Genomic DNA, 20470 nt, shown 5'->3' on the forward strand with positions numbered 1-20470 from the left:
AAACTTTCCATTGTGCTAGAAGCAAAGTTTCTTTCTGAGGCACTCGTATATATATATATCCTATATTCATTTAATGCTGAGATAAATCTAATTTCATACCGAATTTATTGTACAAACCGGCCATAAAGCGACAGAAGCAGAAGTTTTGGAAAAAATGCCACTCCATTGTTGATGAAGACGCTTCACGGTTCGGTCGGACAGCGTTCAGTCAGCGGTCACAATTGAATAGATTTTCAGATATACTTTTCCAGTTAGAAACAAAACAAAAAAATGTCTGTAAAAAAGCCAGCCAGAAGAAGAAAACGACAACGAAAAAAATAGCAGCTGTCGGCTGCATTCGACAGCGTTTAGTCTCAGAGATTTGCTTTCGAATGATGGCGAACAATAAAACTTTCCATTTCTAACAAAATTACACTCAAGACGAGACGAAAACAAAGCAAGACAAATTTGTCTTGTTATCTGATGTTGCCGCACTCATCGCGCTCCAATCCACGACATTCATCTGACGCAGAATTTGTTTTCTGGAATTCGGTATATTTTTTTTTACTTTTTTGCTGAGACTCCCACTCGGGGAGCTCGAATGAAAATCTTTGCAGCAACAAGCTCGTAAATGTTGCATGTCGTACCACACAATTCCATTCCGTTCCCCAGGTGACATGTTGCACACGTGTGTGGCAACCAGCTCCCAGCTCCCAGCTCCCAATTGCCAGTCCCTCTGCCCCTGCCCCATTAAATACATAGTGTCGGATGTCTGCTGCGCGCTGATTTGTGGCGTCGTTTATGTGGCGGAACTGTTTATTAATTAACGAGCGCATTTGGGCCTCATTCTTTCGGCGTTTCTGGCCTTCCAGTAGTGGGTAGCAAACGATTAGGTGCTAAACTGTTGGCCCAGCTAATGTTCATTGAGGTAAATGAGCCGCTGGCATGCAACATTCTCAATCAGCTGCAGTAGTGGCAACCTATTTTCTTAAAACTTGAGGTGATGAATAGGGAGAGCAATATATCACACTATTGCAAAATGTTTGTGAAAAAATGTATTAAGCATTTTTATACTTAAAATTAGGAAAAAATAATTTAAAAAGCTTTTCTTACTAAAAATGTATTGGGGCAATATGATAAAATAATCAGCTTAAATACTTATTTTGCTTTTGAGATTCTTGAATATAATGGAAAAAAATACACTTATCTAAACAAAACCCTTTTAAATGCTACATTTTATTCTGATTTATTTAAGAACACATTTTGTACTTCTTTATAGTACTTAACTTCAAACTTAACCAAAATATTTAATCTGAGAAATTGCTCTCTATCTGTTAAACATTATGAAAAATTGAGCCCTTTTTGATTTTTCAAATGCGGAAGATTTAGTTTATTTATCACCTTTAATGGCAACATAGATTTTTATCTCTCCAAAAAATTTCAATTAAAAATTTACCAAACAAAAATGTAATGTATGCTTAACAAATGTATATAATTAATTCAGATCATCATGCATTTATTGGGAAAATGTTCTATATTTCTGTTGATAATGCTTGCCCCTCCAAAAAATTTTGTCCTTTTATTTTTAATTAAACAAAATATAAGAATTTCGATAAAAATTTGTATTTTTTTGAGTGTAGCTGAGGCTGGCTCCTGTCTTATGGCTGTTGCCCGTCAAAATGATAATGGGTTTTGGTAAAGCTGCCGCCCGGATGGCGCACAGCGATAAGCTAGACAGGCCAAGAGTCCGCTCGAATGCTTCAATTGAAACTGTCAATTGCAGTGGCCACACTCTCCCCACTCCCCTATACACTTTCCCCTCCCCACACCCGCACCTCCTGCCTTTGGTTACCAATTTTGGTGTAGGCGAAACAGTGAAAGTTGTGGCCATGATTGGCCAGCCATATTGATAGATACGCGGAGGGGCCACTTGGCTAAAGGGGGTAATTAATGCCAATTAAATGTCAAACAAGACAATTCAATTACATTTTGCTGGCCAAACTTTCGAAAGGCTGCACAGATTAATTAAGCCAAGTTCAAAGCCCACCAGCCCAGCCGGTTCAATTGATTGAATTTCCCATGAGCCCGTTGTCCGCTGCACTTTCTACATAAAACAAAAGAAGAAAAGCGCTCCGCTTGCCAATGGCTCTATTTGTGTATGTGGTAAGAGCAGCGAAAACAGAGGTTATTTATGATTATTTAATGCAATGCTTATGCGGCAGGTTCATTGCCCAAAAGACAAAAAAGCAGCGAATGCAAATGCAAATGCAAATTGATTTGCGCGCTTTGCCCTGCAGTTGAACTATGTCGTCAACTGAACCCTTCCGCCGACATTGCTAATTGCTTGTCGCTGTCAACATGTTGCTGCTGCTCGTCGTTGCTCTTGTTGCTTCTTCCATTGAACTTTGAACTTGGCCAGGCGGCTGGCAGTGGTTTACTGACTTTCTTTTGTTGTTTATCGCGCCAGCCGGCGACAGTTGCAACTTGCAACGGCCAGCGGCAGTGGCAGCGGCAGCGGCAACAAGAGCAATCGCTGCAGCTGCCACTCAAGTGGCATGTGTGTGAGTGATGGTGACTGTGTGTGCGCGCCAAAGTTCCATGTCTTTTGTCTCCAACTGCACACGAGCCATTGTTTGGCCTTGCACCAGTGCGTATACGTAATATGCGCAAGCCTTTGTTCGCCAAACGTTGCGTGCAATTTGTGCCCAATAGGCACATTCCACTCTGGCACACTGCTACCACGACGAGTTTCCTTGTTCTTTCTCCAGAATGTCGCGTTTAGACATAGACATTGGTTTAAGTAGCCAAAAACCAGAAATAAGTAGTGTTGTGCAAGACTACGCAACATTGCTAAGTACATTACACCTTAACTAGGTTTATAAATAGATCGCAAATGCGGCTAGCTTTGAATTTTTATTTAAGCGTCAAATGTATGAGTATATGATTTTTTTTAAATAAAATAGAATTTGAAAATTTCTGGCAGCAAAGCTAAAATAAATAGAATATTTTGTGTACCATTTTCCAACACCGAAATTTAATTTGTACCTAAAAAAAACCAAATTGGCTGTCACAAAAATTCGGTGTCAGTTTAGTAATCAGTTAATACCAATACTCATTGTAAGTGTAAAGAGCTCACTATTAGGAAAAAGTTTCCAGCTGCAGAAAAGCAATCTTCACGTTTTAGTTGACCACAGCAATTATTAAATATCCCAAAAATGCAGCAGTCTACATCGGCACAGTCAAAAAATACAAGTTCTGGCGAAGGTGCTCGCCTTCCACTGCTAGCCTGCACCATAAACGGGTGCCTTGTGCCCACCGAGGTGGACAAAATCAAGACGAAGTGCTCCCAGATGGTCACTGCTCCATATATAATTCCAGAACCAGTGGTCGTCGGAAAGACATCGGTTTTTCAAGTTGCCGGAATGATGGCCCAAATGGGCGACATTCTTTCACGTGCCCAGGGCTCGGATTTGGATCAGCCCATTTATCGGATTAAGCCAGGAACCCATGCCCATGTCATTAATTATCAGCTCATAGAGGAGAAGTCAGATTTAATGGATAAAGTTAGATCCGGTGTCCCCGAGGTCGAGCATCTGCGTTTGGATTTCCAGAGGGAATGTGCCATCACAGAGTTGCAGAAGCTAATAACCGATTACGAGGGAACGATTCCACATGTCATCAATCACTTACCACCCGCGGCACCAAATGCAAAACCATAATGGCACAGTCATATCCTGATCCTTCAGAACCAATTCCTTCTGCCCATATGCAAGTGTATTTCTTGGAGCCACCGAGCGGACAGAGAAAAGTATAACTTTCTTTGTGGATCAATAAAATAGTCTAATAAATGATTTAATTTGAAACAAGTTTTGGTTTTATAGCCTAAAATAATTTTTGCATTGATTAGTTATAAAATCTCTATATTTCGAAGAAGCATAATAACTTATTTTAGTAAATAAGTTTTTCTTAGGTGAGTAACGCTTAAGAATTGCTTTATATTTGAGGTAATAGATTTAAACAGATTTTTTGAGGCTTAGATTTGATTTTTCGTTGAAAGACATTTCTATTTTCCTATTCTGTGTATGCTCTGTGCAGTTGCGGGCTTACTTATACACATATTCAACTACAGCATTGCTTGGAGTTTGTTTGCTTATGTTGTATTTGCCATATTTGCCTTTTCCATAGCCAATACAGTTGTTGACCTATGGCATACAATTACATCAACCATCCCGCAGACCCTTCACCACTGGCTTTCTGAGACAATTGCTTTAGACCGCTGGCAGACATCGAAAATTGTATCTTGCCAGTTGCTCAACCCAAATGTGCACGCTGTTCTCGTCTTTCCAACTCTTGCCTCGAATTGCGAATTATTTTGTATTTGCCTTTATGTGGTATTTCATGTTCTAATTGTGCAATAAAAGTCAAACAAACAGGCATTCATAATTCCCAACCACGAGCATGAGGTGGCCAAAAAAGAGTCTGAGCGAAACAGGTAGAGAAGCTATGGGGGCAGCAATTGTTCTTGCTCCGTTTTTTGGGGCGTTTTATTGTTCTGGTCAAGATGCCAGACGAAAACCAGATAAAATGGCAGTCATATGCCTGCGGCGAAACGCAAAAAAAAGCTGCAGCTGTGTCCCACAAACGTGAGTCACTGCACTATTACAAGTTGTCTTGCTGTCGCAGTTGCAATTTGTGCCTGTCGGACAGCAGGCACTTACAAATGGTCCAGCAAATTGGGGAATGTGGCGCCAAAAAAAATTATCCCACGCAACAGGTTTTTATTCGATGTCCCCATATGCAGCCAACTGAAAAGTTCTCTTCTAGACTCATATTCATTAAGACTCAGGCGTCGTAAAATATCTTTAACGGCAAGTTATTAAAAATTAAGGAAAAGTAGGGAGTGTAGTGGAGTGTAGTGTCATAAAGCAGAGTTACGATGCCGGCGGCAACAGCTGTTGCTGCTTGGAAGCAACAAAATACAAAGTGGAAATCGGATCCCGGTTTTCAGTGAGCGACACATTCTGTTGCATGGAGGGCAGAGCTGCGACTTTTACGGGAAACGAAGGGAGTTTTACTTTTTTTTTTAATTAAGCAAGATGTTGCGGCAACACATGTGCGTGCTGCTAAAAAAAAAAAGAATAAAAATCAACAGGCAGTGGCGCACAAACAGCAACTATTTGGTCCCCTGGCACCAGTTGCATCATTGGATATGCGTTTTCATTTATTAATTTGCACTATCTTGTGTTGCTGTTGCTGCCGCGAGTTGTGTTGCTGATGTTGCTGCTGCAATTTGTGTGCTGCTGTTGCTGTTGCTGCCGTTGTTGCTGTCGTTCTTTTGCGCCACGTTGGCAGTGCCTTCTTCTTCCTTTTCATCTTGTCCTCTTATTTTTGTACACTCTTTGTCTGCGTCACGCAACAGCAAATGAAAACGAAGACGACATGGGAACTTAACCTTGAAATAAATGTTTCTTTCAGCAAAATCCCCCTTCCCCCACACCCACCCACACCCACACCCACACCCACACCGACTTCCCATTATTTAGTGCAATACCAAGAGGCAGGAAGATGTGGGTGCTCACAGGCATAAATTTACAGGCTTTGGCTTGATTGCGCCAACTCCTCCCTCGCACTTTCCGGGAAATATCCTTGGCGAAAATGAACATAAAACATTTCTCCGTAATCAACTCGTTGCTAAAAATAAACCCAAACTTTGCTTTGGAGGCCTTGGGCTAATGCTTATGGCCCTTTGTGTGGCCCATCGGTTTAGCGGCTTAGCAAATATGGCAACTTCAATTAACCCGACATGATATGCCGCCGGGCATCGAATGACTGGCAGTATTGACAGCCAGACGCGAAGCTGTGATCTGGGGCTGGTTACCCGGTTAATTGACAGCCGAACAAGTAACTTTTGGCTCAAACCGTTTGCAGAATGTGTCAAGCCATCAAGAAATCAAGAAATCAAGTCGGCAAAGTCTTGGGTGGCCGAGCAAATGTGCCCTCGAGTTGGTATTACATCCTAAACGTGTTGGGCTAAAAGGTCCCCCCCCCCCCCCCCCTAAAGCTTCTCGAAAATGAGCGAATCCAATCTTTCCACTCTAATCACGCTGCGTTGACTTCTTCTTAAAGCAGGTAGTCGTCAACTATGTTTATGCTTAAAAGGCTTCAAACAGCCAGCGGCACTACAGTAATTTCCACTCCCCCTCTCCAAACAACTTCTTCACAATTTAATTGCTGCTGTGCTGGAAGTTGCTGTTGCTGATGTGTTGCTGTTGCTGTTGCTGTTGCTGCTGTGCTGTGTTGCTGCTGTTGTTGCTGTGTTGCTGCTGTTGACGCAGCATTTGTTGCTGCCTTTTTGTTGTCTTTATTGTGGTCGCACAAGTTTGTTGTATTTACCTGTTGACAAAATTGCCCTGCTGCCTGCACCAACATCCGGCAAGTTCTCGAGGGGCACACAGCCAGCCAAGCTAATGGCAACTTTGACTTGGCTTTAATTAAACAATATCCCAACCAAACTTGTGTTTGGTCGAGCGTGTGAACAGGGAAACGAATACATTTTTGGTTTATATCAGTTTTATTTTATTGTAGAATGGCATTGAATTTTGCACAGACAAAAAGGCAAACTCGATATTATATTGTCAAGTAATTTCTTTTGTATATATTGTATGCTCTCAAAGTATACAATTGCTTCATAATTAAATAAATGGCAATACAATATCGAAAAGAGTAAATAAAAGAATTTTTTGTGTGGGTCAATGTAAATTTAAATACATTAAAAGACATTTAAACTGAATTTTAATTAATTATATGTAAGTCAATTAAAATGGATTGGTATTTTAATTCAAAAAACAAATATAATTTCAAGCAAAAGCGTATTTAATTATTGATCTTTTGTTATTAAAAATATTTTTTTTTTCGTATTTGATATAAAGCCACTTTTGTATGGTTATATTTTTTTGTGTACAAAGTTTGAATTTCAATTCGCATAATTTTTCTCAGGTAACAATGTTTGATTTTCCCACACATGGAGAGCTCTTGGAAAAAACGGCTGATTAAATTTGAAAGCGTGATTAGGCCTAGTGCTTGGGAGAACAATGCAGCTAAGGCCAAGTGCAGGGCACACGCTTGAACTTGAACTTTGAACTCTGAAGCCATACGCTTATGGCGGCTTAGCAACTCAGGTTTCGATGTTCGGTTCTCCAAGTATTTGACGGCGTCTAATTGGCAGTTTGCCTTTAAAGGCAATGTACGGGGAACAGAGCAAATAGTTGACATTTGGTTGGTGGTGGATCGCCCACAACATCCGTTCGTGGCTGAGGCCCAACCCAGCAAAGAATTCTTTTGGCCAAAAACCATCGGCGAGTGGCAGTGCCTCTGCATAACTTAGCCAATGTAAACAGGGCGGAGGGCATTCCTCCGCTGCTTTGCATAATCTCGAGCGGAGCGAACACAACACAGGTGGCTATGGATATGGATATTGCTGCCGTGCATATATAGATCCATTAATACGTGCGTATACATAACGATAAATGTATAAATAAACACCAGAAGGGGGCCATTCCCGGGCCACAGCCACGCATAAATCTCACGTGCAAATGTGGAACAAAGCTCCCCAAAATGCCCCCTCTCATCCCGATTTCCAGACGAAACGCTATATAGTATCTTTCCACATCTCCTCTTCTCCTCATCTCGCGCTTCATTTCGTTTTGCGTTTTTCGCTTTTCGCTTTCCTGTTTTTGATGCGCAACTTTAATGGGAATCAACACTCGCTGGTGATTAAATTAAAATTCGGTTCTGGAAATCGCAAAAGCGCTGTGGTAGCGGCTGAATCGACCGATTTTAACCCACTTTCCGGGGCTTGAACCAGACAAAGACTAGGATGTGTTGAGGAGAATAGCCTGCAGAACCATCCCGGGCTGCTGGCCAAAAACCTGTTGGCCTCGATTGCCAGCTCACTGCGGTCAAGCTAACTGTTCTGCAAGATCAGATTAAAGCAAATACAGAACGCCAGAATGCAAAATATCGAAATGGGTTGCCGTTGCCGCCGGAACGAAACGGAGAACGGGGAACGGGTTTCGTTAACGGGCATTTTCGTGTGTGTCCAATTGGCAGTCGCACATACATAACATACGTATGCAAAATGCAAATCCAGATCAGACGGTGCATCGATTAGTGTGTGACGCCGCCCACCGACATTTTCAGTTTCCCCTTCGGAATCTCCAGTGTCGAAAAGTCAATCGCAGTGATCCACTCGCCTTAGATAGCCAACTTGGCTAACGAGCTGACGTCCTGGCCGAGCATAAATTAGCCATTTCGGTCAGGAGTTTAGCGCTGGCCGCAAATTTATGTAGATTTATTTGTGTAACACTTTTGCCGCAGCAACAGCAGCAGCTGCAATAGCAACACGCCTTGATATCTCTTTTCTGGCCAACAACAATCTGGCCGGGGGGAAACAGCATTCCTGCTGCCAGGCCAACTGCCAAACTTGAAAAATAGCTTAAAGATGTTGTCCATGTTGCTGCTGCATTCCGTTTGGAGTTGCTGCTGCCACACCATCTTCTTTTCGTTTGGAGGCTACACTTGGGCAGACGGCTTTTATATGGTCAAATGGGCCCCGCAATTTGTTGTACATTTTCTGCATTTCTTCGGTCTTTGACAGCTTTTTTTTGTCCAAATGCCCGCCTTTTTCACTTTTTCCGTTCAATTGCGATCTGGCGATCCATCCACTTGCTTTCCATGAGAACGGGCACAACTCTAATCGCCTTTTGCCTAGTTTTTTTGTATTCGCTGACTTTATGTGTGGCCATAAATAAATGGCCAATCGATGCCGCAACCGAATGCAAATGAGTGAAAGAAAAAATGCAAACAATTAACCAACAAAAACCGTGGCAGAAATAGACAGAGAAACAAACGGTAACGAAAACCGCGAGCGGAGGCTAAAATTTATGGGTAACAATGCGGGCAAAACAGAAGAAAAAAAAAACGCGGCAGCAACATTTAGCTGGCACAGTTATGCAATTTACCATCCGCCCTTCTCCCCTTCATCATCTCCATTTGATGCCAATTGTTTCTGGGACCGCATTGCACAGAGCCGAGATTTATGCATATTAACGTCAAGTCAAAACGCTGACCCAAAACTGCAAATCCAGCTGCAGCAACAGCAACAGCAGCAGCAGCAACAACAACAGCAGCAGCATTTGATGCAGAAATCAAGCGTGGCAGCGACAGAAGTCGAACACGCCGGCAACACTTAACAATGGGTCAACTTTCCTCGGCGCTGGCGTTGATAAATGTTGGCCAAAACAAGCCGAAAACTGTTGTGCTGGCTGCTGCTGTTGTCATCTTCTTTGTTGCCGCTGTGGGTGTTGTCGCCACGGCAGCAGCAGCAGCAGCAGCAACAACACCACAGACACCAGCAACAGTCTCCCAATTAGGCGCCTTAACTACGTGTTTTGGTTCAAGTGACACACTTGCGTAGATGCTCACAGCCATATGGATAAGTTAATGGCTAAAAGACCTCAAAATCTTTACATTGTTGGCTGCTGGTTGGTGTTATTGCCGCTGGCGGTAGTGTGAAGTGTGTGAAGTAGTTCACAAGAAACGCCCAAAAATGTTGGGGGCATTCTGAGCAGATCCTCCAGATAAACGAGTAATTTGATCTTCCAATGAGGGTACTAGAAGATCATAGTCTACCACAAATTGTCTGAAATACATTCCCAAAATTAGTAGTTCCATTAACTGTAGAGAATAAAAGTTACCCATTAAAAGTTCTCACAAATTACTCATTAAGTTAGCCTAATAAAGTTGTACAGGAAATTTCACAGAATTACAAATCATTCTTTCTTTGTTTGGGAAATTATCAAAATTTATGGTTAACTCCTTAGAGGGAAACCAGTTTGCCTTTGAATCATTTCTAGAAGCTCTGGCCAAATAAAGCCAGCAGTTTTTAAGCCATAAATGAGTTGTCTGTCTGTTTGATTTGTGTGGCATTTCCTAGGTTTTTGTTAGACATTGCTGCGCCTGTTAGCATGTTGCACATGCAGCTTGGGCTGGGTTTTAGAAAGTCATTTGCAAGCGGACGACAAAACATAAACGGCAAACAGTAGCCGAAAAGCTAACAACTGGCGGTTACCCAAAAGCAATCGAATGTTGTTTGTACCCAAAGAGATGTGAAAATCAAAGTTAATTATGTGGTTGTCGGGCCATCCACATCCCTTACCTTACCAACATTTTTCCAAGAGCTTTCGGGTAACCACCCATTAAGCGAACAGCAACAGCAGCAGCCACATCATCAGCGAAAATTTCAATAATTCCATTATCAAGATGAAGATTGATTGATAAGCTGCTTGGGCAAATGGTAGTTTCTGGGCATAATTTCAGAGGCTGGATGACCAAATGACCACTACAGTCGCAATTGGCGGTCTTAACTCAGGCTTCTCCACTCAATCAATATTGAGTCATGCGGCAGAAGTTGAGATTGCGTTGCAGGCGGCAGTGAAAGTTAATTGTGAGCTTGCGCAATATTTTGCAAAGAAAGTTTAGACTTACGAACCATAATAACAAAATGCCATTATCAGCAAACCATGACTCACGATTACTTTTGGTGTTTTTTCCCCTTTGCAGAATATGGCCTAAGGTTGTTCGTCGGCGGGAGCAACAAGCAACGAAAAGCCTCAGCGATGTCGTCATCGATCTGTTCGCACTTCACCCAGAATGCCTGGAAGAAGGACCTCTGCTCGAACTGCTTCAAGTCCAAGGACGAGCACAAGGCAGCCGCGGCAGCAGCCGCCTCCAAATTGGGTGGCAGCCATAGGCCAGACAAGGAGGCTAAAACGGACTACCCCAATAAGCACAAAACGCCGGCCAAGAGCATCATTAAGAAGGCCTTTGGCGTGAGACTGACCAGCTCCAGTTCGAGTTCGAGTTCGAGTTCCATCACAGGAAGTGGCCCCGGGAAATCCGTAAACTCCAAGGGCGGCAAGGTGTGCTTCCCCAAGCAACTGCACGAGGTAATTGGCTATGGAGGCGAGTGGTCGGAGGACGATGACGACGACGACGATCATGACTTCATGAATCTGGGCAACGAGCACGATGACATGGCCATTACCGAAACGGATGATGAGGAGACGGTGGAGCTGAAGAGGATCACCAGGGCCAACACCGACTTCAACATGAACAATGGCAATCTGCTGGGCGATGCCGAGGACAATATCAAGAAATCCTTTGCGGCTCTCAAACTGGGAGCCCCTCAGGTGGACAAGGAGGGCAAGAAGCAGACCCTAACGATCAACGTGATGCCTTTTGGCCAGCCCTCGGGCAAAGCGAACGCAACGCCAGCCAAAACGACGACCACCGCGGAAGGCAAGGGCACGGCAGCCACATCAGTTGCAACATCGGCTGGGGCAACACCGGCCAAAGCCAAGCCAGCAACCATAACCACAAGCACAACGACAACAACGACAACAGCCATCAAAAGCAGCAGTACATCTGCCAGTGTTACCAAAAAGGTGACCACCACCCTGACGCCCACTTTGACCATGGCCAAAGGCACAGCAGCAACAGCAGCAACAGCAGCAACAGCAGCAACATCAGCAGCATCAGCAACATCAGCAACAACAGCAACAGCAGCAACATCAGCAACAGCAAAATCAGCAACAGCAACATCTTCGCGAGATGGCAAAGATAGTCCGCCCATAGAGCGAGCCATGGAGAAGTCACTGCTGGACGAGATCTCGGAGACTTTGGAGCAAAAACAGAAGCTAAGTGAGACAAGTGCTGCTGCTTCCATTGCCACTTCCACTTCCACTTCCACCGGCAGCGGCAAGATCAAATTCGAGCTGAGTGCGCTGAGCGACTCCCCGAAGCCATTTCTTGACCTCAAGAAGCCCATCGCACGGAATGCGCCCATATCCAGAGACCAGGCCAAACCCAAGGTGAATGTGTGCCACAAGTACTCGGACACGGACAGCAATTGCTCGGACACGGAGAATGGGGTGTCCGCCTACTACGATGTGGTGGAGACCCAGCTGAGCTACGAGAACCTACCGGACGGCAAGTACTCCGAACAGGTGGGCGTGGCCACTGCCGCCCAAACGGACAGTTCCGGCAGCTCGCACTACTCCAGCTCGCAGTACATCACGGACATGCTGCTGAGCTCAAAAACGCGGGCAGCCAGCTACAATCTGCACGAGGGCAACTTCATGACCAGCAAGATCACCACCGACGGCCTCATTGTGACCAAGTGCAGCTCGGACGACGCCCTGGACTCCACGGGCAGCAGTTTCGATGGCAGCTCGGACGAGGAGAACGCCTACAACATGATCCGCAGCGAATCGGATTCGGGCATTGGCATTAGTCTGGGCAGCGAGTACAAGAACCTGGGAATTGCCAAGGGATCGGCGGTCAACGGGGAGAAGCGGCAGCTTTTGGTCGAGAAGAAGCTGAGTGCCAGCACCAACAACTCTGATTACGAGGACATCCAGATAGGAGATCAGGCGGTGGCCAAGCCGGCGGTGAAAAGCAGGGAGCTGCATGGTGAACCCGATGGCAGTGCCGATCCGGACAACAGTCTGGAGCAGAAGCAAAAGCAGGTGCTGCAGCAGAAGGAGACGGCGGAGCAGCTGCAGCAGCTTCCAGCCCTGCCCAAGTCACCGCCACCGCCCATGAAGATCGATGCCAGGCCCTCGTTTCTACACGGTCTGAAGAGCCAGAAGCCAGAGCTGCCGGTCAAGCCACTCGTCAACACACATCCCAGCAGCAACAGTGCCAGCAATGGTGGCCAACTGAAGAGCTTCCTGGGCAAGCGGCAACCCAGCTGCGCCGAGCAGCAGTTCATCACCCAGCTGCAGTCGGCCATTTCCAAGTCCAGCGAGAGTCTCAGTCTGATGCTGGCCAAAGAGAGTCTGGCCGCCGACGAGGCCAAGCTGAAAAAGGGCAAGGCCCCGAATCCGCCGCCGGAGCCAAAGCTGAGCGCTCCGCCCACGCCGGAGCGGGACTACAGTCTGGTAGTTGAGTTTGAGCAGGCGACCAAAGCGGCCGCAAAGCCAGCGGAAAAGGCCACGTCATCGGGCCCAGGTGACACACCATCGGGCGAGAACCCAACGGCAGCTGCAACAGGTGTTGCCACGGCAGCAGCAACAGTGGCAACTGCATCTGCCTCGAACAGCAGCAATCTGTACACCAGAAAGCCCGCCTTTCCGGTGGCCCCAGCCGCTCCTGTCATCCGCGAGAAGGACAAACGCGAGCGGGCCGTGATCAATCCCAAGTTCCGCAGCCTCAACACCTTCGTCATGCAGCGGGCCAATGCGGCCAAGCAGCTGCAGCTGCAATCGGCCAGCTCGGTGCTCAGCCTGAAGCAACCGATGACGCCAGAGCCAACGCCCCGCAATCAGCGTCATCTCTCCATGTCGGAGGAGTGCCTGGCCGCAGCTGGGCTGGACAAGAAGTCGCCCTCGGCTTCGCCGCCCCAGAAGCAAAAGTCCAAGTTCTCCATCAAGAAGTTTCTGCGCATGGGCAGCAATGGCGGTGGCACCAAGTCCGGCGAATCTCTGGCCAAAAAGGAGGCCAGCATCTACACGGAGATCTGCACGGGCACGGAGGAGGGCAGTCCCACGGGCAAGCCCCGTCTGGTCATCATCCATCCCATTGACATCAATCCCACGGCCGTGGAGGTGGTGAAGGACATCACCAAGACCAGTGACTCCGTTGCGGCCCAGACAGTGGCCGTGGTCACGGCCAAGCCGCCTGCCCCGCCCCTCCGTTCGAGTGCCAGCGAGGGGCAGCGCGCCCACGAAGCCAACAAGCCGGCCCGCCCCCCGCCGCCCAAGAGCGCCGAGCTGCGGCGCAAACAGAAGACCGAGCTGGCAGCCACGCTCAGCGCCAGCAGCGTGGACTCCAGCGGCCTGGCACTGTCAATGCCAACGCCATCCGGCACCGGCACCGTATCCGGATCCGGATCCGTCAAGCTGAAGGCCGACAACGTCTACGCCAATTTAGGTGAGTTTACTTTCGAAAAATCGTTTTAAACAAACAATTCTTTAATGTAAAGAAAATATGGCCTATAAAATTAATTAGGTTGACTTTCAAATTTTAAGGTATCAAGTAGACATTAATGCTTTAGCCAGTAATACTCGAAAAGAAAAGGTAATTTAAGACAATAATTCATTTGAAAACAGGAACTTTAATTTACTTAATAAGTAACGTTTAGAGGGTATTTAAATACATGATTAGCAACTGGTTTGTTGTACAACATTTGAGAAAGTACCTATGGCCAATGATAGATTATTACCGATTAAGATTTTATGGGCTTAAATCTAGGTCACCTTTTTTTAAAGCTTCTAAAAATAGTTAGGGTTAAAAAACGTTTGAATGCTAAGAAAAGCATGAAATGATTAAACATACATAGTCTACACAAAATAAGGCTTTACTGATATACAAAGCATAAGTTATGGTTATTATAAACGGTAGTTTTGAAAGTTTTAAGAAAATGTTTATAAATCGCTCCAAATGAAATTTTAAGACCGTTTTTCTTGGAACGACAGTTCTCGAAATTGGTGACATCATAACTTCACGACAAACGAACCGATTGACTTCAAAATTAGACTATTCTTGAATGTATTGACAATTCAAACACATACATTATTTTTTATAAGCTTAAAAAAAACTCATTCGTTCGTACTTCTTTTTTTACACTTCTAAAGACTTTTATTTTATTAAAAATAAAAAAATTAAAAAAAAAATAAGTGAAAAACATACTTTTTTATGTGCAAAAAACTTCAAAAAATTCTATAGAGTACTTTCTTTAAACAAAGTTCCCAAAAATCGCCCAATTTTTTATGGGATACACTGGTATAGCTTTTAAAATAATAACAAATAAGCATCGATTTCGTTTTGGACTACTGAGATTCCTGTATAATGAGTAAGCGGAATTCCGCCAATCATGAAGCTAATTTCCATCTCGTTCCCATTGACCCAATTACGATTCCATGAGCTGTGGGCGACATGTCCCCAATTCATCCCGCATCCATTTCTCCCGAGCCCGGCGATCGCATTCCGAAAGAAAGCGTAAGCAAATCACGTTCACTGACAGCGCCCAGAAATTGGGCGACCTTCAAAAGAGCCAGCTCATGTGTGTGGTATGTATGTACATATGTGGGTCTGAAGGGTCTCGGGCACTTCACCCACTTCTGGCAACTTGTTGACTTCAATTGCAGCCACAAGCACGCTACACGAAACGAGAAGAAACAAGAACACGAATAAAATCACCGTAAATGGTAAAAGCTGTGCCAGCAGCAACTCCTTTGAAAGTAGAACCCAAAACCAAACGCAGAACAAGTTACGCATTTTAATCAATATAACGGGCGCGCACAAATACACAAACACACACACCAAACATAGGCCAAACCGAAGTACGGATACAGGTACGCCACTTATGACCATATCCGCCGCATCCAAACGAGTGTGATGAGCCGGCTCGAACTGGGTTAAGTGGCCAAAGCCAGAGAGCAAAATAGTTTGCCAGATGAGCGGGCTAGTAAAGCAGAAAAAAATCGAAATAAAAATAAGCCAGGCCAAGCTAGGCCAATGAGGTAACCACCACATGTTGATGATGGTTAGCTGGAGAAAAGAACCAACTACTGACTGGTGAAACTGGCGAACCAGAGACCCATTTCTTTCGGCCTGACACTTTGCGGTCAACGCGAATGTGGCGAGAACTTGTTACACCTGCCGCTGCACCTGGCACCTGGTCATAAAAACAAAATAACAACCAGATCCAGAGGCTCGACTATAGCCATTTGTTGGACATCTCGGACGGAGAGCCAGGGCACAAGCCCCAGATCCAAGAACAACCACATTCAGGCTGGCCAACAGCACCATGCGAATTGTAATTTGGCACGAATTTGGGTCAAAAACGCAATTAGTACTCACTGGTTGTCTAACTACCTGGCCCGATGAGCGGAAGAAGGAGGGTGGAGCTGGATTTTCCACAGCTCTCGGGTGCCAGCAAACATTTGGCATCGTCCCATGAAGGCCAACTTCAAATTTGAGGACGGCCTGGCTAATCTTATGAATAAATTATCAGTATGTTAGTGAAGAGATGTTCTTGTCAGCTATTTGATTGCATACATTTATTGGTATTTAGGCTGATATTGATAAATTGGAAACATCTGGAAAGCTAAACAAAATTAAAGGCAGAAGAACTGTACTTTATATTAAAAGGAATTTTAGCAAAGAACATTTTAAAGCTAGGAAACTTAATGGGAACTGCTAGACAAGATAAACAAATTATTTATCATTTTTATGAAACTTTCTTAAATCTTAGCAAATATAGTGATCAAATACCATATTTAAAAAGTATTTCTGTGTGTAATGCAATATTTTTTGGAATGAAAATTTAAAAATTTAAGAAAGTGGATAAATAAATTTTTTAACAAGTTTATTAAAAACAGAGACAGTAACCATTTTATTTTCCTGAATCTAATTTCCCTAAACCCCTTGGAAAAGCTATATTTATGTGGGTTATGTGGTTTCTTTCGTTAAAGAAGTTCGATTGTTTTTTTGAGTATGGATGAAAATTTAAAAAATTTAAGAATGTTTACTAAAAATGTGGATGAATAAATACTTAATTAAAAACAGAGATAGTTACTGTGGAACTTTCCTAAATCTAATTTCCATAACTCGAATTCTTCTTAGTCTATTAGTTTGGCAGAACAAATTAAAAAAATTATTCGTATATATAGTTTCTTGTGTTAAAGAATTGTATTTATAAGTTATCTGTAGAATAAACATTTAACTATTTAAATCACTTAAAAATTGCTATGACATACTTGATGAGCCTGTGGTTAAACGGATTCTAAATAATACCTCCTTTATTATACCTTATTCTCCAGGTGAGATCCGCTCCTCAATTGCACCACGCAAACCGGAGCGCACAGCCAGCATGCGGGAGCGGGAGGCGCAGCTGGAGCTGGTGCGCAAGCGCGGAGTCCTTACCGACACTATCTCCATTTGCTCGTCAAACGGTGACAACGTAGCCACGGACCAAGGCAAGACGGTGGCCAAGACCAGCGGCCAGGAAGCTGGGAAATCCGCCTCAACTGCCAACAGCAGGACCAGCACCTTCGAACGGCAGCCGCAGAAGAAGAGCGAGCCGAAGATGTCCATTTCCAGCAAACTGGAGATCTTCGAGCAGCGATCCATCGATGCTGCGGACGCTGCCCAGCGGAGCAGCCTCAAGGATTCGGTGCGCAAGATCAACAGCACCATCGATAGCTATCTGAAGGACAAGCGCGACTACGAGAACATGTACGAGTTCGTGAAGATGGGCTCTCCGCCACCGCCCTCGGTGGGTGGTAACACCACGCCCACGCCCTCCACTTCCACGCCTCCGCCGCCTCCAACACGCAGCAATATCGATCTGGCCGTGGCGGGTCAGAGGTTAACCCAGGCCACGAGACGCAACAACATCTACTCGGACACAGCTTCCATTGCCAGTTATACGCGCAGCGAATACGGACCGGTGCGAAACTACGGATTGAACAACAGCTTGGGTAGGTTTGGGGTCCATCTTTAAGTTCAGCAGGGTTTGGGCTTAATTTCCCATTAAATTGGGCATTCAAATTAAGTATATTTTGATCATAGTTCATAGAATCAATGTATCATTCATGTTATGTTCATATAATGGGGCAATAGGCTATCTAGGCAAAAACATATCAAACAGATATTATAAACAGTAAAAACAAATATGAACCCAAGCAACCAAGCTTTTAGCATTGTGGGCATTTAATCGAGTTCGCGAGGAAAACACAAATAACTTAATAAAAACCCATTTATAAAAAAACTAAAACAAACTATCGTACAAAAATTGTTAAAGTAATAGTTTTTGAGAACAGGGGATAATATAAAAGCATTTATAAAACAATACAAAAAAAAAGTATGGTACAAATATGTTAAAATAATAGTTTTCAGAAATGGGATATAGGTTGAAGTACAAATTTAATTTTTAAATTAAACAGGTAAAAATTTGATATACATCTTGGCAAGTTATCATGTATACATGATTATCTTTTGGTATGACATTCCTTAGATTGCCCAAAGAGCTCATACGGCTTAACATATTGAGTTGCTGCTGTTTTGTTCTACCTTCTATGCTTTTGAATCTATTTTATGCATTATTTAACTCCATATTAATTTTCATTCTTTAGTTAAAGATAACTTACCCTTCATTTCCCCTTTCAGCCAACATTCCACGCATCATTTCCGCCTCGTATGCGGGCAGTGAGGTGGGCGAGTTCGATATCTATGCTCCGTACAGTTACTACGGAAGCGAGGCGGGCGGCGATGTGGCCACGGACATCAACGACAGCGTCTGGGGCATGCCACAGGTTAGCATAGATTTCATTATAATTTTGTTGATCAATCAATTTACTTAACTCACATTTCCAAAAGGCCAACAAGAACCGCAGCAAGGCCACGAATCGTTTGCGCATGCGCAAGGGACGCAGTGTCGTGCACAAGACCATAGAGGACAACTACACCGCCGTGGTGGTGGCCAATCACGAGGCCCTCGCCCAGGTGTTGGATCAGGTGGGATATATTTGTTTTTTTTATAAAAATGTATAATTATAAATAACTATTTCTATCAGCTCCAGCAAACTCCAGTGGTGCCGGCAGCCCTGCGTCCTCTGGCGAACGCCATAAACTTGCGTTACGAAGACTTCACCATTCTGGAGGGTGCCCAGGCCTTTGTGGTGGGCAAAAAGGCCTTCCATGCGGCCCTGTGGAGCTCCTCGCCAGTGACCCTGGCCCTGTCGGCCGACTGCAACCAGCTGGCCGGAGTGGGCGGCGAACTCAGTCAGCTAACAGGCGGCGTGAGCGATGTGCTCAACCCGGTGACAGAGTTCTGTGACCTGGTGCCCAGCTACCAACTGCCGCTGATGCCCTCCACGGAGGTGACCCTGCTGCAGGCCACCATCTCGGTGCTGCCGCGGTTGCAGCTGGAGACTCTCCAGTCGATCGGATCAATACTCAAGGGCAAGTCGCAGGTGCTGGACAAGAGCAACTTCAACTTCCGCGGCTTCATTCCGAATCTCAGTGGGCTGAAGGATGGCTGCCATTCTGGTGGCGTGGCCGGGAACCTAAGGAACGTGGTCTCCGTGCAGAATCTGAGCACACTGAACGAGGAAGCCTCGACCACATCGATGGGTGCCGAGGAAGGATTGGCCAGTGCAAATGCCATGCCCGCATTCGATGATGTGATGACGCGCGAGGTGGCCTTCATCATGCTGCAGCTGGTCAACGGGATGAAGAATCTGCAGGCCAAGGCGATCGAGGAGACGCCGCTCAGTCTGTCCAATGTGGTGCTGTCCAAGGACATGGACAACAAGGATGCCCAGGCGCGACTTTGTGTGCTACAGGGGTAAGTTACCGTCCCCCACAACTTTGAAATTACTTACTAAATGACTTTATAACCCCTTGTTGTAGGAACAACAACGACGACGACGAGCCCATGGGTACGCTGTGCAAGTGCGCCCACTCTGCCCTGACCGACTTGCTGCCCGCCACCAAGATCACGCCCATCCTGGCCGACATCCTGCAGCAGGAGCGGGCCGAGTCCCTGTCCAAGGCCAAGGCCGTGCTGGAGTTCGTGCTGTGGGGTCCCTCCGATGTGGCGCTCTCCGGTTCCATCAAGGAACGGGAGCTGGCCCTTCAGCGCTGGCTGGATCTGGAACGGGCCACCGTGCTCCATGGCCTGGTGCGCACACGGGTCGAGCTGACCGTCTACGACGAGTGTCATCTCATGTTCCTCGTCCGCTCCACGGCCAAGATGATGAACGATGCGGCCAAGATCGTGTGCAGCTACCAGCAGGCGAATGGAACTGCCAGCCAGGATTAGCCCCTATCTTATAAATAATATACGAAACTGTCATAGACACTTAGTCCCTAGAGTCAACGAATGATATTTTCTTGAGTCGATCGACCCATATACACATACTATACACATATCTATATCTTTGCCCAGCGTGCCAAATTGTTTCGCGCGGAAATTGTCATGTAAAATATGCTTATCGTATGCAAACTCAAAATGATTTGTGCAACTTTAATTAATTTGTAATCTACTATTAAGTCATTAATCTAAACGAATATTTATATATCCCTAAACGAGTACGAAAATTGATATACTTCATCAGATTTCAGCTACTATCTATGAATAGGCCAACAATTTGATTAGCAAAACAAAACTTTTTGGTGTTTGAACAAATACATATATGGTAAACCTAAATAAAATACTGTCTAAATAAATAAATAAATGGAAATCTATAGGCGTTGTTTGTTATTTGTTATGTGGTATCAATTTCCTAGCTAATTGTGTTAGTGGATCAAAAGTCAATTTAGTCTGATGCAATGGTTGCTATTAGTCAAGAAAATACTTTATCAGATTTCAGCTACTATCTTTGAATAGGCAAACAATTTGATTAGCAAAACAAAACTATTT

The 20470-nt window shown here is 44.9% G+C and overlaps 2 protein-coding genes across 2 annotated transcripts in view; both read left to right on the forward strand.

Annotated features, from left to right (window-relative positions):
- The window catches only part of LOC128252945 (platelet binding protein GspB), a 38811-nt gene extending 18549 nt beyond the window's left edge, over positions 1-20262 (forward strand). The window contains exons 3-8 of the mRNA XM_052981176.1: positions 10600-13971; positions 16866-17525; positions 18214-18359; positions 18424-18561; positions 18621-19393; positions 19459-20262. Coding sequence (XP_052837136.1) covers positions 10656-13971; positions 16866-17525; positions 18214-18359; positions 18424-18561; positions 18621-19393; positions 19459-19870 — 5445 coding nt within the window. The 5' untranslated portion in view covers positions 10600-10655 and the 3' untranslated portion in view covers positions 19871-20262. The remainder of the gene's footprint in view (positions 1-10599; positions 13972-16865; positions 17526-18213; positions 18360-18423; positions 18562-18620; positions 19394-19458) is intronic.
- LOC128252946 (uncharacterized) lies at positions 3051-3782 on the forward strand. The gene is made up of 2 exons (XM_052981177.1): positions 3051-3096; positions 3164-3782. Exon 2 carries the CDS (start codon positions 3195-3197, stop codon positions 3696-3698), a length of 504 nt encoding a protein of 167 aa, XP_052837137.1. The 5' UTR covers positions 3051-3096; positions 3164-3194; the 3' UTR covers positions 3699-3782.
- Positions 20263-20470: the final 208 nt, after the last annotated feature.

The sequence above is a fragment of the Drosophila gunungcola genome, chromosome 3R (genome assembly GCF_025200985.1).
Source record: "Drosophila gunungcola strain Sukarami chromosome 3R, Dgunungcola_SK_2, whole genome shotgun sequence".
NCBI classification, from domain to species: Eukaryota; Metazoa; Arthropoda; class Insecta; order Diptera; family Drosophilidae; genus Drosophila; species Drosophila gunungcola.